This window comes from Nanorana parkeri, unplaced genomic scaffold (assembly GCF_000935625.1).
Source record: "Nanorana parkeri isolate BGI_ZX_2015 unplaced genomic scaffold, ASM93562v1 scaffold924, whole genome shotgun sequence".
Classification (NCBI taxonomy): Eukaryota; Metazoa; Chordata; class Amphibia; order Anura; family Dicroglossidae; genus Nanorana; species Nanorana parkeri.
The window spans coordinates 434,540-459,801 of record NW_017307192.1 but is presented as its reverse complement, the minus strand read 5'-3'; the positions used below and the strand labels follow the sequence as shown (position 1 = coordinate 459,801).

The 25,262-nt window shown below is 45.9% G+C and overlaps 1 protein-coding gene across 1 annotated transcript in view; it reads right to left on the bottom strand.

Annotated features, from left to right (window-relative positions):
- Positions 1-621: 621 nt before the first annotated feature.
- GFRA2 (GDNF family receptor alpha 2) overlaps positions 622-25,262 on the bottom strand; it is a gene marked incomplete at its 5' end in the record, with an annotated part of 79,593 nt that continues 54,952 nt past the window's right edge. Inside the window, 2 exons of the mRNA XM_018566202.1 lie at positions 622-797; positions 5,707-5,902. Coding sequence (XP_018421704.1) covers positions 622-797; positions 5,707-5,902 — 372 coding nt within the window. The remainder of the gene's footprint in view (positions 798-5,706; positions 5,903-25,262) is intronic.

Sequence of the window (25,262 nt, the reverse complement as noted above, 5' to 3'; positions counted from 1 at the left end):
CTCCATAGATACAGTGGAGGAGTAAACGTAGCCACCCAGGGACAGGAAGTGTGTTATTCGCAGGATCACTAGTTGAAAATAAAAAGGGGGGGAAAAAGCCTGAAAAAATGAAAACTAATGCAGCCACCACATCTAATGACGGGTAATCTGCAATATAATAAATGTTTGTTTTTTGGCCACCATTGCCTTCTCTGTTGCCCTATGAACACTGTGAACCCACATGGTGATATTGTAACAAATATGCCCCATCAGAGTATTAATGAATTCCCATCTTTCACTATTCATCCTTCCTGCTGCGGTTTGCGAATTCCGACTGATTTTTCTTGCAAGTGAAAAACATCATCTTATGAAGATAATAGAAGCTCTTTTTATTTATGGGTTCCCTGACCCGGGGTCCTGTCATTACCACGGCCCATGTAATCGGGACAAATGCCCGCGAATTGCATGTTTTTATGGGATAAATGACCCGGGTCCGGCTTGTCAGGATTAAATTTGCAGTTAGGAAATGACTGGAAATGAATGTTACTGTCAATAAAATATTAGCAGGGACTGCTTCACAATGCAGATCTTCCATCAACGCCCCGTGCGTCTGGGATCCATCAAGAGCTCCTGACATGGCATCTATGACAAGCCTTGGTTCCTCGCCAGGGCCCGACAGAGTGACATTAACCCTTCTTCCTCCACATGGCCATGCTGGGGACTCATCCTTGTACAGCAGCTGACGCTCTCTCGCATGCAGTGCTGGTGTAGCGTCACTAGAGAGCGTCGCCGGCCTTTGTCAGCCACTCGGCTGGCCGCTGTCGAAAGGGCAAAAGTAGAAACCGCAATTAGAGGGCTTTCACTGGAAACATTAAGTAAAATAGCATTATTATTCCGAGTCGAACACTTATTGTCCTTTGGGTACAGCGGGTAATTGTGCAATTGGCACCAGAGCAGTACCAGAGATAGGTCTGGGAGGAGGTTCATGGGTTTGCTCATGCTAAGTTCTGTTTACAGCAAATAAGCAATTTTCCAAGGAGAGCACATGGCTGGGAGTGAGACTGGAAGAAAAAGATAATCTAATGGGGAGGACAATCTGGTTTAACTCACCTCTGCCTGGAAAATGTCCCCTAAATGGAGAACCACAGAGGGTCTAACTACGCAGTTTCACAGAGGTCTTAAGCTGGCCATACATATGGGGCAAATCCTTCTCTGCCCCCGTCTATATCTCAGACCTTGTCTCAAAGTATCACCCTAACCGTCCCCTCCGCTCTTCCAATGACCTCCTGCTTTCCAGCTCCCTTGTCAACTGCTCCCATGCTCGCCTCCTGGACTTCTCTAGAGTCTCTCCCATCCTCTGGAACTCTTTAATCCAAACTGTCCATCAGTCTCCCAGCTTTACTGCCTTTAGGCGATCACTTAAAACTCATCTCTTCAGGGAAGATTATCCCACCTCAACCTAACTACTCAACCATTACGTTCTCAAACAATTCATCCCCACACAGCTACCTCCTCATCTATCACTGGCCCTCAGGTAAACCCTCAGGGGCAGGGCCCTCCTTACCATCTTGTCTTGAATTGTCTTGTGATTGTAATGTCTTCCTTATATTGTAAAGTGCTGCACAAACTGTTGGCGCTATATAAATAGACCAATAGACCAGGGGCAGAGGATTCCCATACCTCTGAACTGTCCTACATTTGGAACTAAATCCCCCTGTCCCTCTTTCCTCCTCAACTGTCTCTCTTTTAGATAGATGTGTAGACCTCCATAATAAGTGCCATGCTTAGCATAGCAACCAAAAGTGTTGGGCTACTCTATAACTTTCACGTGGTGGTGAGAGGGGTGTCCTTTGCCTACACACTTTTTGCTAATGGGTGTCCCCCTCTCCTATTATTTCAAAAAGTTGGGAGGTATGGATTCCCCATCCACTCTGTGTAGCTAATATTTTACATAAAATGAATTATAAACTCGGTGCAGTGTGCAAAGCACTTTGCTGTGTATCGTATATTGGGCCCATTATATTCCCAGGTTATTAAATACAAAAATAATGATTGGTTAAACCCACAAGTGCTTATAACAAATGCAATAATCTAGGGGTTGGATGACCTTGTCAGTGTAGTAGTGAACCTTTTTTAGTTAAATTGTGTAGCCCCACCACCTTCTGTGGTGTGGCTACTAGACATTTAGTGATTGTCAGGGCTGGTTGGATTATAGTGGAATTTATCTGGTTAATTCCAGGTGTCTGGCATTGATTCTACCCCCTGGGTGGAGTGTGAGTCTGCTATATTGTGGGACAGCCAATGGGAGGCATTGTAAGTGTATGTACAGTACAGCAGCCAATCACTGGGTTTTTCTCAACCAGTGGTGCATGCTGGGATAGGGTACATATACTGGAGGGATTTGCCATGTGCTCAGTTCGAGACTAGTCAGGACCAGCCAGGGATTAGGGCTGGATGCTGTCCAGCCACCCCCCAGGCTAGGTCTGAGGCCTGGGGGTGGGCAGAGGCTGGTGTACGGGAAGAGTTTCACTAGACCTCCAGTATGGAGGAGGCATGTGCTGTCTTGCCAGAGGAGGAGAACCAGAGAAGCTGATGTCTGCTGGAGGCGCCTGGAACATAGAGGACCTCTGGAGCATGGCTGGTGTCTCTCCTGCTGAGGATCTGTGCTCATCTCCTGCTCATCCTGATACTTTAATTGCTATTTGCTGTACTCCATGTGGATCTACACTGAGATGCTAACAAGGTCTGGTGAGTCTGGAGTCTAGGTCTGTTACACCCGGGATGTCTAGGATCCCTATACCCTCTCTCCCCAGTGTGAAGATGTTAATAAAAGTTATTCAGCTTTGCATTACTGGAGTGGACAACAGCTTTGTGGGCACTAGAAGAGGGCGGTCAAATGCTAATGGGGCAGCTGCAGATCAAACCTCCTAGACAGACTAGTGATGACCTTTTATAGAGGTCTATAAATTAGACCCAGCAGAGGGGCAATGAGAACAGAAGAGGGACAGAGAGGTTTGGCTCCATAATGAGGGTGCCGTTGGGAGCTATGGAAAGTGGTAAAGTGTCCTGAGGGCGTCACCATTAATGTATTCCTAGGACTGAATAAAGTTTTAAAAAGGCTTTAGGACTACGGCCTCCTGCATAGAAATGTTAGAAGTGCAGTTCTTGATTTCAATATCAACCGGTTGCATTGTCCATTTCAGGCCCCCATGGAGCTCTAGAACTATAGAGAATCAGAATGTGATTGGCGGTGTGATCTCTTCTGATTTACCAGCATTGTGCATCCACCATTGACTTCTCTCTCCTTTGTATTAGTTCGCTGTTTGCAATCAAAGGGTCACCTGCTGGAGGTGGTCCGGGATGACGCTCAGCCAACTCATACAAAGCTGCAGGTTTTTTGTGTCCTCTAATTTCATCATTCACATTTCTTTCTCATGTCAGATTGTCATATTTAACCTGATATCAGATCATTGGAAGGACGGTGTCAGTGATCCAAAGACACAGGCATTGGTTTGGGAGCGTTCTTTTAACCATTTCAAGACCAGAGGTCATTGAACCCTAAATGCCCAGTAAAAGCCAACATTTGCTTGGTTTGGTATAAAGAAAGAAGTCGGATTTTTATTGGTGTCTGTGTCCTCACTGGGGAGGTGTACTTCCCCCATTCTGGTGACCATTGGCTGCAATACAGAGAGTGACTGGAAATCCATAAATTCAAAATTGTCACAGGAACAAGAGGTGACGGGAAATCTTCTGTCGGGAACGTCAATGGCAATTGACCAAGAGGGAATTTCCCCTCGCTTTGAAGAGATTTCCTATAACTTCCTGTTGCATCTCTGAAACAGGCAGCAAATAGGAGATGTGGGGACCTGTAACTCTTAACCTAACTCTAACACTAATTCTAATTTTCCACTTAATGCTAACATTAACTCTTACTGTTCCCCTAACACGAATCTAATACTATCTCTTCCTGTAACCCTAAGACTAACTTTCCCTGTAGCCCTAACATTAACCCTCCCTGTAACCCTAACACTTCCTGTAACCCTACCTATAAGCCTATCACTAATCTTCCTTGTAACCCTAACCATTCTGGTATCCCTAAAACTAACCCACCTTCCCAGTAATTCTAACACTAACCTCCCTGTAACTCTAAACCTATCTGTACTATAAACACTAACTTTCCACTGAACACTAACCCTTCCTGTTCCCCTATCACTAACTCCACCATTGCCCCTCCTTGCAACTTTAAATCTAAATGTAACTCTAACACTAACCCCCCCATAACTCTCAACCTAACTGTAATACAAACACTAACTGTCTACTTAAAGTGACATTAAACCCTCAGATTTTTTAACATAAAACAATATTGTAATGTGTGCCTTACTGTAATCCATGGTTGTTTCCCTTCTCTTTGCTGCTCTTCCTTTTAAATCTGTATCTGTTCTCATGCTTGGGGAGAACTTCTGTTTTGCAGCAGACTGCCTTGTCTCTGAAATGGATACATGGTGTATGTGTGCAGGTTCACAACCTGAGCCAGCACTACAGGAAGAGGCACTCAGCTGCAAAGGGAAGTTCTCCCCCAGCATGAGAAGACATGAGGATTTAAAAGGAAGAGCAGCAAAGAGAAGGGAAACAACCATGGATTACAGTAAGGCGCACATTACAGTATTGGTTTATGTAAAAAAATCTGAGGGTTTAATGTCACTTTAACCGTAACACTAACCCTTCCTCTTCCCCTATCACTAACTCTACCATTACCCCTCACTGTAACTTTAAATCTAAATGTAACCCTAACACTAACTTTTCATGTTCTCCTATCACTAACTCTTAACACTTGTTCTCCCTGTAACCCTACTGTAACTAAATACCTTACACCGGCGCCCGCAACTTCCCCACAAGGTCACCGCTGCCGCCCCTCTGCCGCCCTGAGGCCGGACCTCGGTGGCCTTGTGGGAAATCCAGGCCTGACTAAAACCCTAACATTAACCCTCCCTGTTACCCTAACACCAACCTTTCCTGTAGCCCTAACATTACCCTAACACTAACCCTTCCTGTCCCCCTGTCACTAATCTAACACTAGCTCTTCCTGTAACCCTAACCCTCTCTATAATCCTAGCACTAACCTTCCCTGTAACCCTAATCATTCCAGTAGCTCCCTGTAACCCTATCATTAACTCTTCTATAAGTAAGCTTAGCCTCATGCTTGCAGGCTCAGCTCTCCAGCACTGGGATTGTCGCTCCACACGCCAACCCTTCTTGCAACAAAAGTCCCATCGTTGTATCCGAATGCTGTGTCCCCCTTGATCCCATCTATCTGCATTACCCTTTGGAGATGCTCACTTAAAACTGAAGCATTTCCATCATCTGCTGGTTCTATACATTGTACAGTGCATAACAATCATATATAAAACCGCTCATCCTCCGCAATACAAAGTCAGCCTCCAGCATGGAACGTATATAATTGTTCTCGGGACGCACATAACCATTGTGTAGGCGGACTCCATACATCAGTGACACTCCCCTGCCATTGGGTCACATTGTTGGTGTACAGGACATCACATTACCCCCGTGTCACACGCTGTCCTTCATTTTAATGCTTTGAGTTGACTGCTGACCTTTAAATGTCGCTAAATGACATGTTGATGAGGTGACAAGAGTGACCTTTGAGTGATGCTTTCCTGGCTGTGTGGCACTGAGCAGGTTTATGGTGCAATGCCCTGCAGGGTTTACTTAATGGGCGAGAATCGTGATGTTGAAGGCTGGATGGAGGGAGCAGGAGGGATGTAGCATGAGTGGTGAACCACAGATGCTCGGCGGTGCTTCCTGCGCAGGGAACGAGGAGAGGTGGTCTGCATGTCCCCGGCATGAAACGTTCTGTGTTTGTGTCACTTGCCATTTGCTGGCCGCAGGAAACATCTACAATTATCTAAGACGACAGCAAAACGTAATATCAATCTCATTGCAGAACAAATACTTTCTTTTCTATAACGGGAAGGTCATTTTGTAGGACGTTACAGTCGTTTTCAGTGACAACAGTTTTCTTAACGTAGACCTTGCAGTAGATACAATAAAGTAATATCAAAGTCAAAAGGTTATTAAGCAATTACAATGGACGCGGCCCCTTGATGTTGTAAAGTTTTTGCTCCTGCAGAATCAGCTGGTCCCCTGAGCACTGACCCTGATATCTTGTTTTAGGGCAAGTTCACACCAATTGCGATGAGTTCCAGAGCTGTAGCTGCTGGAACGCACAGCAATCGCTCACTCAACTTCCCCCTTTGTTCCCGGGCAGGAGGGGGCGTGGTGGTGCCTTGAAGTCAATGGTGCTGCGGCCCGCAGTGCGATTGGATGCGTGGTAAAACATTGCCTGTGTTCCAGTCCACTGCAAACACAAAAAAATAGAGCATGCAGCATGAGGAGCATGTGAAATATTATTCTGCTCTATGCTCCTCAGCTCCATCTGGCGGCCATAATGCGCTATTTTCTGAATGTTACATTCGACCTGAAAAGAAAATATACTAAGAACTTTTGTTCTTGCCTCTATTCGTACAGAACAAACGTTCACAGAGATTCACAGGGTGAATGGCTTTGCAAATTGTTTATAAATCGACCCCATAATGTGTCTCTGACTTTTAGCTTCTCCCTAACACCTACCACTAACACCTAACCCTAACACCTCACTCTAACATTCAACCCTAACACCTAACCTTAACATTTAACCCTAACGCAAGAGCAGATGAAAGAACTGCTGGTTGTCTGAACCTCCTGCAAATTTTTTTTTTTTTTCGAGACTTGGGTATATTAGAGTAAAGTAAAGGTTACCTACCAAGGGGCCCCTACAGACAGCATGGTGCCAATGTCCTGCCAGCCATGCCTCTCACATGAAGTTGTAGACTAGATCTGCCACTGCTGCCAGGGACAGCGCTGGGGGGTGCTTATTTGCCATTTTGAGGTGTCTGTCCCCAGCAAACAGGGACAGATAGCAACCTCAACATGTGCATAGTGCACTGACGGAACTACTTTCTCTTCTTAGATCTTAAATGGCCATTGAGAGTTTCCTGCAGGTGGAAACGTGAGCGATAAAAGCTCTTCCATTGATCACTTGTTACGGCTCAAAGCCTTAGAATGACAAGCAAAGCTTGGAGCAGATCCAACCCCATGGCGGTCTGAGGGTCTCCTAAGCCATACCATCCTTCCCATGTATTTCCTGGCTTTCTCCAAATACCGTCGCCTCTAATGATGTCATACGTGCTGTGTGGAAGGCTGCTTTTCTGTAATTGTCCCGGCTCTTTCCCCCTAGCACCGGCTGCTTGCTGTCTCTGGCTTTCATTTTGATATATGGCCGCGCAAGGGCACTATAGAGATCTGCAGCGAAGCTTGTCTCATTATGCTGAGTTTATGACTGGACTGCTCTCATATAACAGTAGGATCGATGCCCCAATCACAGATCAATGTCTGCGCTCTAATGCTGGGAACCACCTCACCAAAATTCATCTCAATAATTACCTACATTAAAAACGCATCGCTCAGCCTGTCTTTTATGACAGGGGCCTGCAGTACGTCTCTGGATTAACACTGCCCAGCTTCTGCAGACTATCTCATTTACTAATTATTTTATGATACAGTATCATTGCTGCATCAGCTCTTCCAGCATCCCTCCATCATTATTACCAGGATGCTTTAGAGTTGCCATTCACTGCGGTTTTGTTACTTGGCCAGGAAAATGATGTTTGTTGGGAAAAGTAAACTTCCGCTATTGGGCAATCACCACATAGGACCGTGTGTATGATTCTGCCATTCCAACTCCGCCAGCTCTCACAGTGGGGAATGTGTTGAAAATTTCTAGCCAGCCAGACTAACCAATTGCCAACGTTTGTGTTCAATTCCTCTGATCATTCATCTGTCACATTCTGCACAACTGTTATACAATAAAACACTCGTAGGGTATTGATGGAAGGCGAGTCCGGCTGTTCATTTTACTCATTACATTTTTTTTTGTAGGGACACATCTATGTTGCTCTCAATCATATTTAAATTGTGTTACGGTTGATTTTTCCTACTCCGTTTTTAAGTGGCGGTTTTTCATATTTACTATTAGTGCATAAAAAAATAATTTAAAGCTAAATTTCAGGCAGATAGAAAAGGCACAAATGAATGCAGCTCTGTTTTCGAATAATATATCCCAAAAGCCTATCTGAACCCATAACTAATTATATACAGTATTTCACAGAAGTGGGTTCACCCCTCACATGTTTGTAAATATTACATTATGTCATTTCATGTGACGACACAGAAGAAATTACACTTTGCTACAATGTAACGTAGTGAGTGTACAGCTTGTATATCAGCGTACATTTGCTGTCCCCTCAAAATAACTCAACACAGCCATTAATGTCTAAACCGCTGGCAACAAAAGTGAGTACACCCCTAAGTGAAAATGTACAAATTGGGCCCAAAGTGTCAATATTTTGTGTGGCCGCCATTATTTTCCAGCACTGCCTTAAAGGAGAACTATGGGGTTAGGGCTTTTCCCCATAGTTCTCCTAAGGGTAACGGGAGGACGCAAACTAGCGTGGATCCGACAATTCTGTCTGGATCCACGCAGCTGCGTGAGTGACAGCTGGCTCTGCCTATCTAGAGGCAGAGCCAGCTGTACCCGCCCCCTCCCCAACCTCCCTTAAAGGCACAGGTATGCACAAGGGACCCCGCACATCACAACGGCAGCTGAGACCCCCCATGCGTCACTGCACCAAATCAGTCAAGCAATACCTGTGCCTTTAAGGGAGGTTGGGCTTCCTCCTGACAGGCCTGCACCCAATTTGATCTTTTGCTCCATGTGCTCCAAGATGGAGACTCTCATAGTTTAGCGTTAGGACCGCACTATATAGAGGTGCCTGTGCGGCTTTTACATTTTCTGCAGAAGACGTGTATCTAAACCTCTGTTATTAACCTTAGCGGTGAGACAAGTTTTTTTGCATGCTGGCTGGTGAGTGTGCTGGGAAACTTTTTGCTATTGGAGTACATACAAGGCCCATAGACTTCTCTGGGAGTTTGCTGAGCAGGCACAGCCAACAGTAAGAGGACTACGGCCATGGGTGTAATAAAATATTGGAGGATCCACGGCTGGATCTCTGTCTTTGGAGGGGTAGGGTGGGCTCTGTGAGGTCAGGGGAGGGGTGGGGGGAGAAAGAATTAGTGCTTTTTCTCTAAAAGTACATTTATTCCTAAAGGGGCCAATTTGTAACACTTCCGCCCAACGTATAGCTTCCCGAATGCCATTTGTATGGCACTTTATTATGCTCTATGGCTCTATCTAGTGTCGGCAGTGCCATGGGATATTTGCCCAGCTATACACTGAGCAGAAGATTTATATATCAGCCACTAAGTTTCTTTTTTTGTAAATGTATGCAGTAAAAATACCTGAATTTGATTTGATATCAGATTTGATATAAGGAATAAGCACAAAAGGGGCGCCTTTCCTGGTGCAGATCACTTTTATTTCAATAAACATAAATAAAAAAACGAATCATACTCACAAACATGAGTGTCACAAAGTCATGAGGTGAGGACTGACAAGCAGTGAGATGTCCACTAGGTGATACCAGTGTAGTGGTGACGTTAACGTGTTTCCCGGGGCACGCCCCCTTCATCAGAACATCAATTTGATATAAGGGAGGAATAAGTATTTTTTATGGCCACTAGATGGCGCTGAGGAGCATAGGAAATAAGTATTTATTATGGCCACTAGATGGAGCTGAGGAGCATAGGAAATAAGTATTTTTTATGGCCACTAGATGGAGCTGAGGAGCATAGGAAATAAGTATTAATTATGGCCACTAGATGGAGCTGAGGAGCATAGGGAATAAGTATTTTTTATGGCCACTAGATGGAGCTGAGGAGCATAGGCAGGAGGGAAAAGACTCAGCCACCCTTCTGGAATTATCAGTGTCCCTTTACCTAAAACCCAATGGTAAATGTTAGAGTCGGGTGTTAGGGCTAGTTGTTAGTGTTAAATGTTAGGGTTAGGTGTTAGTGTTGGGATTGAATATTAGGGTTAGATGTTATGGTAAATTTACCAATGCAGTAAAGATAAAATTATGGTGACTACTCATACCGGAGGGGCAGGCAGAAGGGAAAAAGCCACTCTTCTCGAATTATCACTGTCCCCTTTACCTAGAATCCACACATCATGTAAAACGTGATTGGAAGGCCTGCTATTCTCGCTTCAGAAGCTATTCTGTATTGTATCCAGTTCTAAGGGGTCTAGGAGTTGGCTGTTCACTTTTCAGGTGAATTTGGCCTTAGTGTAGTGAATGAAGTGAAGCTCTGCTGGCTTCCATCATCCAATCAAATGCAAACAAAAATACTGCCTTTTTCATTTATCTTACACGTCATTGGGTATTCTTTGCAAAGTTGATATTAATCACATTCACACTAAGAGAACAGCCGATTTGCCTTTATTAAATGTAGAGGCGTCATGAGGCCGGTTGTCACCCGGTCTCTAACCCGGGTGACACCCCTCTGTGTCGTCAGCGCACGTGCGCGTGACATCACCACGCGTATGCGCGACCATCTGTTTGATGCCTGAAAGCGGCCATCTTGGTGAATGACACCGGCAGAGACAGGAGGGGGCGTTCACCCGGTGGGTCCCCTCTCCTGATACTGTCAGGCGAGGGATGTCACTCCTGCAATGGTGACACCCGGGTGCGGGCCACACACCCCTTGTGACGCCACTGATAAATTAACCCCCTTCTCTTAAAACTCAGGATTCACTTCCTGGAACAGGCAGAGTCACAGGGGATTTTCAGCCCCAAGATAAGTCACAGTAGCACAAAGATTGTCCCCCTCTAGTGCCCCCATTTTGCCAGACGCAGGGACCACCAGTCCCATGTCACCCAAAGCGGATCCAGTTAAATGTGCAAACCATCACACACAACATCGCCTCTGTACACACAGGGCAGGGTCTAGCTACGCCAACTCAAGCCACACGCAGAGTCCTCTTCTTCTTTGGCTTCTTTGGCACGCACTAGGGTCACATTGTAACACATCGAGAACAGATCTGATTGAATGTCCAATCAGGTCTGGATTTGAAACAGCAATAAAGGGTGGTAGCCGTACATATGTGCAACAACACCTGAGGGTTTAATAACACTTTAAAGCAGCTCCCAGCAGGCAGGCGGTCTGTCCATAGTGGTTAATATGTGGGTGTGAGCGGTCTAACCAGGGATACAGGCGGTCTAACCAGGGATACAGGCGGTCTCACCGGGGCTGCGGGAGGTCTCACCAGGGCTGCGGGAGGTCTCACCAGGGCTGGGGGAGGTCTCACCAGTGCTGGTGGAGGTCTCACCAGGGCAGCGGGCGGTCTCACCAGGGCAGCGGGCGGTCTCACCAGGGCTGCGGGCGGTCTCACCAGGGCCGGGCGTTGTTTGTGTCCCCTCCTGCTTGCTATACAGGTAAATAATTGACATTTCTTGACCTGCAGAGAAGAAGGGAAAGCAAAGCTGTGTCATCTGAGAAGAGAAAGACTATTCTAACATTTGCACCATGCATGGTGTGGAGTACAGCCATCTCCATCAAAAGGAAAGGTGTTCTCTAATTTTGAGCCTGTGTTGAGCCGCGATATAAAAGGGAGTCAATAGAACACTCCCCATTGGTTCTGACGAAGGAGGCGTGACCTCAGAAACGTGTAAACCATCAGGGAGGACAAACAGCCGGCTGGCTAAGTCCCTCGCTGGCTAAGTGCCTGTTTTAACTCGACATTGTTAATATTATTGCACTTGTCTAAATTTATTTTAATAAAAAGTTTTTACGCGTTGGAGGCGCTCTCTGTGTTTTGTTCTGCGGGAGGTCTCACCCGGGCTGCGGGTGGTCTCACCAAGGCTGCGGGCGGTCTCACCAGGGCTGCGGGCGGTCTCAGCAGGGCTGCGGGCGGTCTCAGCAGGGCTGCGGGCGGTCTCAGCAGGGCTGCGGGCGGTGTCAGCAGAGCTGCGGGCGGTCTCAGCAGGGCTGCGGGCGGTCTCAGCAGAGCTGCAGGCGGTCTCACCAGGGATACGGGTGGTCTCACCAGGGCTACGGCAGTTTTACCAGGCATGCAGGCGGTCTCACCAGGGATGCGGGCGCTCTCACCAGGGCTCTGCAGGGTCTCGGGTGACAGATTGTAGGGTTAGTGCTGCTGGTCCTCTCTCTCCCCCTCTGCCTGACACTGCTCCTAGACTCCTCCCCCTCGTTCCCGGGGCCCTCAGGTGCAAAACTGGCCCTGGCAGTGCCTGCAGAGCGGTGGGAGGAGAGAGGGAGGGAGCCGGTGTTCTCACACTGCTGCCCTTTCTCATATAGGGAGTAGACCTTCTCTTCCATGGGGAACACACTGGTCACCCTCGTTCCCCCAAAGGGAAACCCAGACTTGTTCACTCACATAGTAATAGGTTCTATTCAATCTCAACCAAAACTGCATGAAGCCCTCCTTTAAACTCCTACAACTTGAACCACCTACTCCTTCACTCCACAGCTTCCCCACGGCTCTATGTATGCTAACAACCACCTGGTCCCTGGATTTGGGCTTGATCACAGGGAGATCTTTCAATAAGCTGGAAATCTCTCTGTATAGCACTGCTTCAGCTCTTTTTCATAATGCCGACAGTGACCAGATCTGGTTTCGTTGCTCAGTCACAGTTAACCCAATATTGGCACTAAGGGGTCTATTCACTATGCTGCCGAGGGCAGCCGAGTGAATGACCGATCAGAAGTGAAGTGAGCCGAACACTGTTCGGCTATTCACTTCAGGCTGGTACGCTGATTTCAGCCGTACATCGGCTGAAATCCGCCGTACATCGGCCTGCTTCGTGTGTGCTCAGCATGTTCGGCCGACCCGAAGTGCAGAAGGAGTTCGACTCAGCCGATCCAACATCTGGATCGGCTGAGCCGAACCTCCGGCAGGCTTCTCACTGCCGTTCCGGCTATTCTTAAAGATGCCGAACAGCAGTGAGTGAATAGCCGAATGCCGCTGAGCGGCATTTGGCTCGGCTGTTCTGCTCGGTCCCTCAGAGGCACCGAGCAGAACAGAAAAACAGTAAAAAAGGTAAAAAAAGTAAATAGAAAACGATTGTGCGGAGCTAGCAGTGACAGCTAGCTCCGCCCAATAGTTTCCTATTGTCCGGCGGCTTTGCTGCTGTAAAAAAAAAAAAAGTAAAAGAAAAAAATCTCCCGGGCGCTCTGGGAGCCTCCTGATCCCGGCCGCCAAGGAGAGAAACAATGCTGTGTCTTTTTTTTCTTTATTCTGACACGAGCGATGTCAGAATAGAAAAAAAAATTTCTCCCATTAAAAAGCATTGGGACATTACTATTGGCTATTTCAATTTGCAATAGTTGATCGGGAGCTGTACGGGCTATTGTGAATAGCCCGTACAGCAGCCCCTCGGTTCTACTGAACCGAAGGGGTCCTGGAGCCGAAGCTAGCCGAAGGATCGGCCGAAGCTACGGCCAGATCCCTCGGCATCTTCGTGAATAGACCCCTATATGTCTATTAAAGTACTCATTGAGCTACTAAGCTCAAAAATAGAGTAGGGACTTGTCAGAAAAGGATTCCGTTGACACAGTTGGGCAACTTGACCATCTAATGCATGACTAAGGTAGCATAGATGTTCCCATACTTTCCCATTACAAGCCCCCAAGACCACCCACCACCCGTCCTTGTACCAATAACTAGACCACACTCCAACTTGTTATAAAATGGCCTTGGCGGCCTTTTATTAACAACTTTGATATATAAAACATATTATATATATATAAACAATTACCAGAACAAAAGTTGCAGGTCTTTGAAGGCCACACCTTTGATCCATTACTTGCGGCAGTACCACAACCTGTTAGGCCCCCAGCCGCAACACACCGCCTCGGGGATAACCACCAACTGACCGCATACACTCCAAAATTAGCTGAATAGAGATGACCATACCAAGACAGGTCCCCCAAACCTTAACCACCAGCACCTATTATTTGATGGCCTCCAAAGACCCCAACCGCATACCACCCGGACTAACACCAAAATTCCTTGGGCGGGAGGGAAGTTCACTTTACCTCAGAAATTCTCCAACTGCTGCAGAAAAGACCCTCCTCCTCAGACCACCGTTCAAGCCCCACCTAACTTTTTTGACCTGTCCAATCAGGTAAGTGACCATGTCCCCAAGACCGAACCCTCGTTAACCCGTTAGCTTGTCTCCCCTATACACCTGCGCTTATTTTTTTTTCCCTTCGGGCCTTCCTATACGTGCGAACCAAGAATACCTGTGTAGTGCCCCCCTGACCCCCCCAGGCTTGCAGTGGACCCCCAAAGGCAGGGAGGGCTGACATTTCACTCTCAGGGGTGGTACTTTAGCCAGGTTGTGGGATGTGAACAGAAAATTGGGTGCCAGTCACTTTAAGGTCTCTTTAGATGATTTATTAAAGAACAACTAAACTGGGAAAGAGGGTATAGACATCTATAGGCAAAAATAGACTTCAGACTCCCCAATCTCTTCCAGCTTCCACAATGTAGGAATACTTAGTTGAGCAGAGGATGACACTGTGTAGTAGAGCAACAGCTGGATAGAGGATAAGCATGAGATCTTCCCTGGGAGAGACACCAGACTTGTTCCTGAGATCCATGCCATCCTGGCCTTTCTGCCACCTTAAGCAGTCAAAGGGCTTCTCTGGTTTTCCTTCCCAGATATTTGCAGATCCCACCTGGGACCACATGTGGCCTCCTACAGGATTGAGGCCTATTCAGCCTCTCCATCCTTGTACATCCCACCCCTAGGCCGACTGCCTGAGCACATGGCAATTCCTGAGTATTTATGCATTTCCCCATCATGCACCACTGGCCATGGAACTCCTAGTGCTTGGCTGGTGAGGCAAATACACTCCTAATGCTCCTCTATTGGCTGTCTCAATCTGTGGCAGGGTCATACACCAATTACAGGTAGGTGCAAACAACAGCACAACACCTAGTAATGACCAGGTAAGACCAGATACCAATCAGCCAAAGTGATTTCAATGTTAACATTAAACTTACATAGCCACTTAGGGTGGAAGGGGCTATACCTATTTTTCTGGAAAACTTTGCTTGGAGTATGTAGGGGTATATGTGTGCAGAGGGTTAATGAAGAACCTTGAATAATCACCAACCACTTCCAGTGGAGTCACCTAAATGTACGTCATCCACTGGAAGTGGTTGTAAAGTTTTAAACAGCTGGCGATTGCTGTCTAAATACAAGCGATCCGGCGTCTGTACATGCGCGGGATCGATTGTACGGTGCTGCGCTATGTGTGTCCCGCTCGCCGCAGATCTCTGCTTCATCAGCTTCTCTGGGGGTCTGAAAGACTCCTGATGTCTCTATAAAGAGGACCACATTATATTTGCTATTACATTGGGGGCTTGTTAGCCCCCCATGCGATAGCAATAAAGCTAAGTGTTAAAAAAAAGAAAATAAGTGTAAAAATTAAAGTAACATAAAAAAATATATATTTTAACCACTTCCCGGCCGGCAGTTATAAAGAAACGGCCAGCCGGGAGCTCTCAGGATCTGAGCGGGCGTCTTTAGACGACCGCTCAGCCACGCCCCCTCGCGAGGGAGCGGGAAAGTCCTAAGTCCTATAGAGCCAGCGGATCGCTTGTATGAGGTCCCAGTATGTGCGGCCCCCCCTCCGTGGCTCCCCTCCCGCTGGTCCCGGGCTCTGCTGTGCCCGGTGCGAGCCCAGGACCAGCATAGTGCCTGTGTCACAGGGGATCAGAGGGAGGTCGACACACGATCTCCCTCCGACCCCTCTCCGCTGTCAGAATGCGGAATGATGTCAGATGCTGGAGAGAAGCTGATGAAGCAGATCTGTGCTTCATCAGCTTCTTTGGGGGTCCTAGGTGACATTAGGGGTTTAGGAGACCCCTGATGTATCCATAAATAGGACCTGTCACATCTTTTGCTATCACATAGAGGGGTTTCTTAGCCCCCTATGTGATAGCAATAAAGTTGTGGGGGAAAAAATTAAGTTTCCCCCCCCCAAAATTTAAAGTTACACATAAAAAAAGAATTTAAAAAAAACAAAGTCCCACCCATACATACGAGTATGCAAACATGCGTCGGGTGCGCAACCGTGCGAAAACGACGATTGCGCCCATCACGCCGCACATGTTACATATCGTCGCGAACGTTGGAATGAGAGCAATAATTCTAGGGTCATCAATCACTGATAACACTAAACTGATGAGCTGTAAAAGCTTTTCAAGCGTCGCCTACGGCCAATTTTGGGTATGGTAGTTTTTTGTGATTTTGCGGGTGTCGCGCAATTTTAAAGCTTGACATGTTTGGTGTCTATTTACCCGACGTGACCCGATCTTTTATATTTTACAAAAAAACTGGATAATAATCATTGTTTCCTAACATAATGTAAAAAAACTTTATTTTTTTCTAAATTTTCAATAATTTTTCCTTAATATAACAAAATCCCCAGTGGGGATTAAATACCACCATAAGAAAGCTCTATCTGTCCCCAAAAAATGGTATAAAATTCATTTCAGTACAGCGCTGCATGACGGAATAAATGTCAGTCAAAGTACCGCAGCGCAGAATACTGAAAAATAGTCCGGCCAGGAAGGGGGTCTAAACACCCCGGTCAGCAAGTGGTTAAAGTCCCCCACCCCCCATGTCCATGCAAATACAACACAAATACGTGCCAATGCACCTACATGAAAAAACTAAAGTTGCTCCACACATGTTACATATCGTCACGAGCGTCGGAGCGAGAGCAATAGTTTTAGGCCCATCAATCACTGTTAGCACTAAACTGATGAGCCGTAAAAGCTTTTAACCCCTTCGTGACGGGAGACATACACTGTACGTCCAGCCACAAAGGGACCAAATGACTTGTCACGTACACTGTACATGACGCTGAGAATCAGCTTTTAACATTCATTAATAGATGCCCTTACTACAGAGGCATTCATTAATGAAAGGGTTAACCTTTTTCAGACACCCGATACCTTAATATCGGGTGTCTGAGAGTCAAAGCAGAGGGACACACATGCCGGCTTTTGCCGGCATTCTGACAGCTCGTATAGATCGAGAAATATCTCTCTCAAGCTATACTGGCTTTTTTTTTCTTTTTTTCTTTCATGAATAGATACATAATGTGTCTATTCCTATAATGTGTCTATTCCTGGAAGAAGAATGTTTCAGTTTGCTGATCGTTGTTGCAACAATCAGAAAACCTATAGTGACAGCTGAATCCTGAACTGCTGCAGGATCAGTGTCACTAACTTATTATCGGCTGTTCTGAAGTTTGAAGCAGCCTGATAATAACCAAAAATTTATGAATTTATCAACAGTAACAGTGAGATTAATTCACAATGACTGTTTGATATAATTAAATAAATAAAATACAATTTTTAAGTTTAAAAAAAAGTGAAAAGTGTAAAAAAAAAAAAATTGTGAAAAGTGTAAAAAATGTGTAAAAATAAAATAAGGGACAAATAAATGAATGTATTTATTGCATTTAAACGTTTTTTTTCTCTTTTTTTATATTTTATTTGTCCTAAGTGAGGCGTTAGACACACATATGTGATATAAATATGTAGCCCTATCTGTCCTCTAAAAAACAATATATAATATGTGTGGGTGCACTTTGTAAGAAAGTATATTACTGACGTGGAAGAATCACACAGCAAAAATGTCAAAAGTGTGTCAGTCATTTACGAACAGAAACTAAAAACAAGCTCAGTCATGAAGGGGTTAAAGCGTCGGCTATTAGAAATTTTGGTCATTGTAGTTTTTTGCGGTTTCAAGGACGCACACAATTTTAAGGCTTGACTTGTTTGGTCTCTATGTACCCAGTGTGACCCCGTCTTTTATATTTTACCAAAAAAATTGGGTATTATATTCTGTTTGTGTGCACAAATTTAATTTTAGTGTATTTTAAACTAAAAATACTTGTTTGATAAACATTTGCGCAAATACCATGCGACATAGAAAATTGCAACGAGTGTCTTTTTGTTCTACAGGGCCTCTGCTTTCAGAAAATATTTAATTGTTTGCGGGGTCCGAAGCTGTTTTCTAGCCAAAAATTCAGATTTTATCATGCGTGTGCAAATGTAAGAAATTGCTCTGGGCAGCAAGTGGTTAAAGTAGACCTTGCAGTACAGTGCAGATGGTACGTGTAAAAGGTACCTGTAAAGAAAAGAAAGTTAGATTTTATACTTACCTTACCCCCTTGTTATGCAGCTATGGCGAGATTCCTGGGAAATGCAGAGCATGTCAGATCTCACAAGAAGACAAGGCAGCCCATTGCAAGACTGTATTGGGTTATGCTTTGGGTTTGGGTTGCTCTTTAATCCCAGGATCTTGCTGACCTTGAGTGTGATGTCACCCTCACCTAGGCACTGTGGGTTGAAGACGAGGGGTAGGATAAATATGTAATCTTTTTCTTTATGGGTATGTTTCAGAAATACTATCATAAGGCAATTTACACAGTGGGATGGGGTCTGGACATTATAATTGGATCTTGCATTTAACTGCAAGGTCCACTTTTAAGGTACACTATATTGCCAAAAGTATTGGGACACCCCTCCAAATCATTGGCTTCAGGTGTTCCGTGAAATGTCCTTGCTACTAAATATTCCGCGGTCACCTTTTAGTGGTATTCTAACAAAGTGGAAGCAACTGGAACAACAGCAACTCAGCCACGAAGTGGTAGGCCATGTAAAATGACAGAGCGGGGTCAGCGCATGCTGAAGCGCACAGTCAATAGCTACAGACCTTTAAACTTCGTGTGGCCTTCAGATTGGCACAACAACAGTGCGTAGAGAGCTTCATGGAATGGGTTTCCATGGCCGAGCAGCTGCATCCAAGCCTTACATCAGCAAGTGCAATGCAAAGCGTTGGATGCCTGGTGTAAAGCACGCCGCCACTGGATTCTAGAAAAGTGGGGACGTGTTCTCTGGAGTGACCAATCACGCTTCTCTGTCTGGCAATCCGATGGACGTGTCTGGGTTTGGCGGTTGCCAGGAGAACGGTACTTGCCTGACTGCATTGTGCCAAGTGAAAAGTTTGGTGGAGGGGGGATTATGGTGTGGGGTTGTTTTTCAGGGGTTGGGCTTGGCTTCTTAGTTCCAGTGAAGGGAACTCTTAAGGCATCACCATACCAAGACATTTTGGACAATTTCATGCTCCCAACGTTGTGGGAACAGTTTGGGGATGGCCCCTTCCTGTTCCAACATGACTGCACACCAGTGCACAAAGCAAGGTCCATAAAGACATGGATGGGGGAGTTTGGGGTGGAGGAACTTGACTGGCCTGCACAGAGTCCTGACCTCAACCCCATAGAACACCTTTGGGATGAAGTAGAGCAGAGACTGCGAGCCCGGCCTTCTCCCCCAACATCAGTACCTGACCTCACAAATGGTCCAACATTCCCATGGACACATTCCTAAACCTTGTGGACACCTTCCCAGAAGAGTTTAAGCTGTTATAGCGGCAAAGGGCGGAGCCAACCCAATGCTGAACCCTACGGACTAAGACTGGCATGCCATTAAAGGTCATGTGCATGTAAAGGCCGGCGTCCCAATACTTTTGGCAATATAGTGTATATGTTGTCTGGAAATGGTTTGATTATCCCAACGTATGCTTGAAAATGGTTGCCTAGCCTGTTATTATTATGCCAGTCAGCTTTACAGTAAGGATAATCTAAGTGGTGTTCCTGCTGTAAGAATTTACAGTATATGATGCAGCTACCCAGCTCCAGTGCAGAAGAACACAGAATACACAGAATTCCAGTTACAGTTTAAGTCTGGATGTGTCAGATGTGCATCTCCAATACACTCTAGATTTAGAGGTGTTCGGTTATGACCTCGGGCTGCTTATTAAATAAAGACACTCATGCAGACATAAAGCGTGAGATGAGCCCTATGAGTAAGCCCCGGCATAGATTTTCTTTTGCATAGCAGCGTTCATCTCTTGATGTACCCCATATAATACCCCAGCAACCCAACCTCCCCGCCCCAACCCCTACTCCTGCTCAGCCTTTGCCTGTGACCACTCGCTTTCATTTCTGATTCGCTTCCTAAATAAGACTTATAAAACCTCCACTGGTATAAATACCTCATTCTGCCAATCATTGTACAGTCTGTTATGTAACAAGCCACTGTTCTATTAAGGTAAATTCAGAAAATAAGCAATGTAATGATGTTCTTTGTTGCACACATACATAAATACAGCCACTGATTAGGGTCTGGGTGTCTCACTGCTCCTGTCTCCTGCTCTCTAACCTGATTATGTTGCTCCAGATTCCTTTATGATGCAGCTCATTAGATTCCTAATGTGATCATCCTGCAATGTGCTGACAGGGGCTAACTCGCCTGTCTGGAGAAACCGGCCTGGCAATGCGGCTCTGTCACTTCGCGGCTGAGTTTGGCCGGGGTGGACTGTCAGTCTTTAAAGGTGTAATAGTCCATATCCCAGTCAGCGAATGGTAAACCTAATGATATTTGATGTTTGTTTTTATTCTTTTCAGCCATGCTGGTCATCAGATTACTTGGGCAATGGTCCATTGGAGGATGATTAGGGCTCAGCGAGGCAATGGATGCTCTGCAGGTATGAGTCATGCAATCATCTGTATGTTGTAGATGGGACATGGCTTTCTATTAGAAGGTACTACAGGACAGAACATGGTTTCCTATTAGAAGGTACTACAGAAAAGAATATGGCTTTCTATAAGAAGGTACTACAGACAAGAACATGGCTTCCTATTAGTGTGATGATAATGGGGGTGAGTCTGAATGTTAAAAATAGAATTCTCTTCTCCCCCAAGTTCAGAGCAAATTGTCAGGAACCGGATCTGAACCCACGGCCTAATGCTGTAGCTGGCAGTGGTTCTACCTGCTGAGCCGAGCCACCTTAGAACTTGCATAGCCCCTTGCCTGCTCTCCTGTGTAATCCTCAGGTAAACCTAGTTTCTGCTGAACTCCTTGCTCCTCCCTGGAACTTCCTATTTAAGCCACACCTCTGCACTTCCTGTTTGCCAGATTATTGTGCTCCTGCCACTATCTTGCTTCCTTGCTCCTCTTATGATGCAATCCGCTCATACTGCTACCCATGTACCGACCTTTGGCTGCTAATTTACCGACTACTCTCATCGTCTTCCACTTCATACCTGATACCTTTGGCTACTGACCTCGGCTTGATCTCTGACTACGCTTCTGCATGCTCCTACACTATACCGTCTGCTTGTGTACTGAACTCGGCCTGTTGACTACGCCTCTGCCTGCTGTTTCAGCTACAGGACTCCGAGCCTGATCCAGAGCCTAACACAAATGCAGGCCTTCATTTAGTCATTTGCCAGTTCCCTCCACATTCCACAGAACAGAGATCTACTTATCTGGCCTCTGATCTTTTATTGCCCAGCACAAGTGTGCCCTCTAAGCCTTTTATAGCTCTCCCTAATTTAAAGGCATGTCACCAGGCATTCATCGGTCACCAGTGGACATGTTATTATAAACACGAGCAGATCTGGTAGAGGTAATGACCCAGGTGACCCCGCATTCACCCAAAACTCATAAACCTGAGTTACAAAATCAGCTCCATTTCTTAATTTGGAATTGGGTGGGGATAGTGTAAAATAAGGGTTCATCCTCCTCCTGCTCTCCCTCCCCAGCCCTACCTAGGGGCCGGCTCCATGACACCCTGCTAGAATATAATAAAATATGCTGTCAAAGCCACTGGAGAGTTGGCTCTTGTTTTAAAACATTAAGGAAGGAACTAAGAAGTCTTAACATTGCAGAAGAGTTCCCCTTTAATCTTTGGACATCATCTGCTGAAAGCTTGCTAGAAGAAGAGCCCTTCAGACTTCTCCTTTGCTTATACAACTCTGAACTCTGTCGGAACTTTTCCAGAGCCTAACACAAATGCAGGCCTTCATTTAGTCATTTGCCAGTTCCCTCCACATTCCACAGAACAGAGATCTACTTATCTGGCCTCTGATCTTTTATTGCCCAGCACAAGTGTGCCCTCTAAGCCTTTTATAGCTCTCCCTAATTTAAAGGCATGTCACCAGGCATTCATCGGTCACCAGTGGACATGTTATTATAAACACGAGCAGATCTGGTAGAGGTAATGACCCAGGTGACCCCGCATTCACCCAAAACTCATAAACCTGAGTTACAAAATCAGCTCCATTTCTTAATTTGGAATTGGGTGGGGATAGTGTAAAATAAGGGTTCATCCTCCTCCTGCTCTCCCTCCCCAGCCCTACCTAGGGGCCGGCTCCATGACACCCTGCTAGAATATAATAAAATATGCTGTCAAAGCCACTGGAGAGTTGGCTCTTGTTTTAAAACATTAAGGAAGGAACTAAGAAGTCTTAACATTGCAGAAGAGTTCCCCTTTAATCTTTGGACATCATCTGCTGAAAGCTTGCTAGAAGAAGAGCCCTTCAGACTTCTCCTTTGCTTATACAACTCTGAACTCTGTCGGAACTTCTAATTCCAGGACTGTTGAGTATTCTCCTTTTATTCCCTTTAATTTTACTGTTTTATATATATTTTGTCTTTTTTTTATTAATATATTTTTCTGCACCGTTTCTTTTTATTAAAGGACGATCTTAAAAATCGTTAAAGGAGAACTATGAGGTGAGTGCTTTTCACATACACACATACCGGCGCTCGCTCACTTCTCGATCCTGTCACTGCAGAGAGCCGTAACACGGGAGTGACTGGATTCCGCCCTCCCCTGTCCGATCCTCAAGCGCTGACTGGCGGAACGGACGGGGGCGGGTACAGCTGGCTCTGCCTCTAGATAGGCAGAGCCAGCTGTCACTCGCGCAGCTGGATGGATCCAGACATAATTGTCGGGATCCGCTTCAGCTGCGGCGTCTCAGTATACCACAAGCAGCAGCTCGCGGTATACTTTGGTGTCTCAGTATACCGCTATAAGAAGGTAGAACAGGAAAAAAAAAAACATGGGTTCCTATTAGAAGGTACTACAGAACAGAATATGGCTTTCTATAAGAAGGCACTACAGAACCAGATATAGCTTTCTATTAGATAGCACTACAGAAAAGGTGACTGCAGCTGATTGGCTGCAGTGGCCGTTCAGCCGCCAACTTTCTGCCTGGCTCATTTGATTTTTCAATGGAAGTTTGCCCAGCCAGGTGAGGCTGACAGAGCCAATCTCAGCTCAAATTTTAGGCAATTCACAGGAATCAGATGAAATTTGAGAAGTGTTTGGCCAGCTTTGGTAACTTCCCTCTGCTACTTGTATTTCATTCACTCCCATGCCCTCTTATTCGCCCCCGTACAAGCCAAGTGCAAACCCGCTGTTTGATGAGTCATTGACCTGAAGGCAACCTACACATGTCAGCCATCCTGCATAATTGTTCCAGGCTAATGACTCAAGTTAGTGGTGAAATGGAAATGAGAAGGACAAGTCAGCAATGGGAGCTCCCATACCCTTGTCATGACAGGTTCTCTTTATGTAAACTCCTGCACAACTGGTAAGGATGGCATTCCAGAGAAAACAGAACTGATGGACAGAAAAGACATAGAAAAAACATTTCAGGTTAACCCCCTAACAGAATTTCCGAGGCTGTGTGTAAAATGCATGCATGAACTGGCACAAAGGAACGTACATAATGGGATCAGTCATGTGCAATGTTTGCTGTCACCACACAATGTCTACAATGTCACTTAGTGTCACTTTGTCACTTAGTTGCTTCCCTCAGGCTCTAGCACACCACATCTCTCATCTGTGGAGCAGAAATCTCAGTGACTGTCACCCCGGCCTACCCTCTCCCGGCCTTGTACATACGAATTTGTCTTCACACAACAAGCACACGCTGCATGGGGAATTAGGCAAACATGGAAACCTGCCTCTATGTGTTTGTGTTACACACTTCTCCCAATATTCTCATCCTAAAGTAGATGTGAACCCAATCACCAAAATCTCATATAGGATTAACATGTCCATGTCATTTCACAAGTCACTTATATTAATATAATGTCTGGTGTTCCTTCCATGATGGCCCATTCAGACTCTTCCGGTTGTAGGGTGTCAACGTTCTGTCTGTCTACCACCTGTGTTCCTGTGTTGTCATCTGCCACATGGGATTCCCAAGGACATTACAAGTGGCTGTTTTTTTGCTGTGTGTTTGACTGTGGTTATCGGAAAAGGTTTTCTAGGTGTCTTGATCTATTGCAGAAGCTCTGTTTAGGTCCAGATGGGATAGGAAATGGAGAGTTAAAAGAGGGAGATAGAATGACAGTGTCAGTATGTGACTCCCCAATAGTTCATGCTTTGTTTAATACCCAGGGCCGGATTTCCCACAAGGCCAACCAAGGCCCAGCCTCGGGGCAGCAGGGAGTAGAGGGGCAGCAGGGGTGTGGAATTCCTATCTCCCGACGCCCAGGACATGCAGTTCCGGGCGCTGGGTCGGTAGTTGTTTTCTACATTTAGCCCTGCTTTGGGCAAGCAGGGCTAAATGTACGGTTGGGAAGCCACCGCTTGTTTTGAACAAGTGATCTCGGCGATGTTGCCGAGATCACTTGTATGCAGCCTGCAGGTCTGCCATTCTCCATTTGGGGGTGGCATTGAGGAACCTGGCCCTGGGGCAGCAGAGAGAGCAAATCCGGCCCTGAATGAGCATATATGTATAAATATTTGTACCCATTGCCATATTAGCAATGGTTACATGTATATGCTCACTCCCTCCAGCAGTTTCAAGAATTGTAACATTGTATCTCCTTACATGTATTTATTTCCCTTGATCCTCAGCTTCATTGAGTGGCCATAATGTGGTATTTTCCACGATTACTCTTCTATTTACGAATATTGAAGAACATTCACCCAGAAGAGAAATTACACTAAGAACATTCGTTTTTGCCCCTTTCTCACAACAGCTGTTTAACTCAACGCACACACCGAATGTACCTGAAGTTTTGCTGGATGAATAAGCTATGCAAATTTTTTGTCAGTTGACCCCCTTGTGTTGCCTGGGTTTAGGGATGGGCTGCATGTTCGAGTCGAACATAGCCTGTTCTAGAGTTCGCTGAACGCCGAACATTACGGGATGTCCGCGGTCTGTTCGACCGCGGAACATCCCACAATGCACTGCGCCGTCCGAAACGGTAATTGGCTACAGTCTTGCACCTGACCGCAGGTCAGGTGCAAGACTGTGCCAATCAGGGCTCAGTACAAATATAGAGCCATGATTGGGCAAAGTCACAATGACTCTGCCCAATCATGTCTCACAGCTAAGTCCCTGCAGCACACTATATA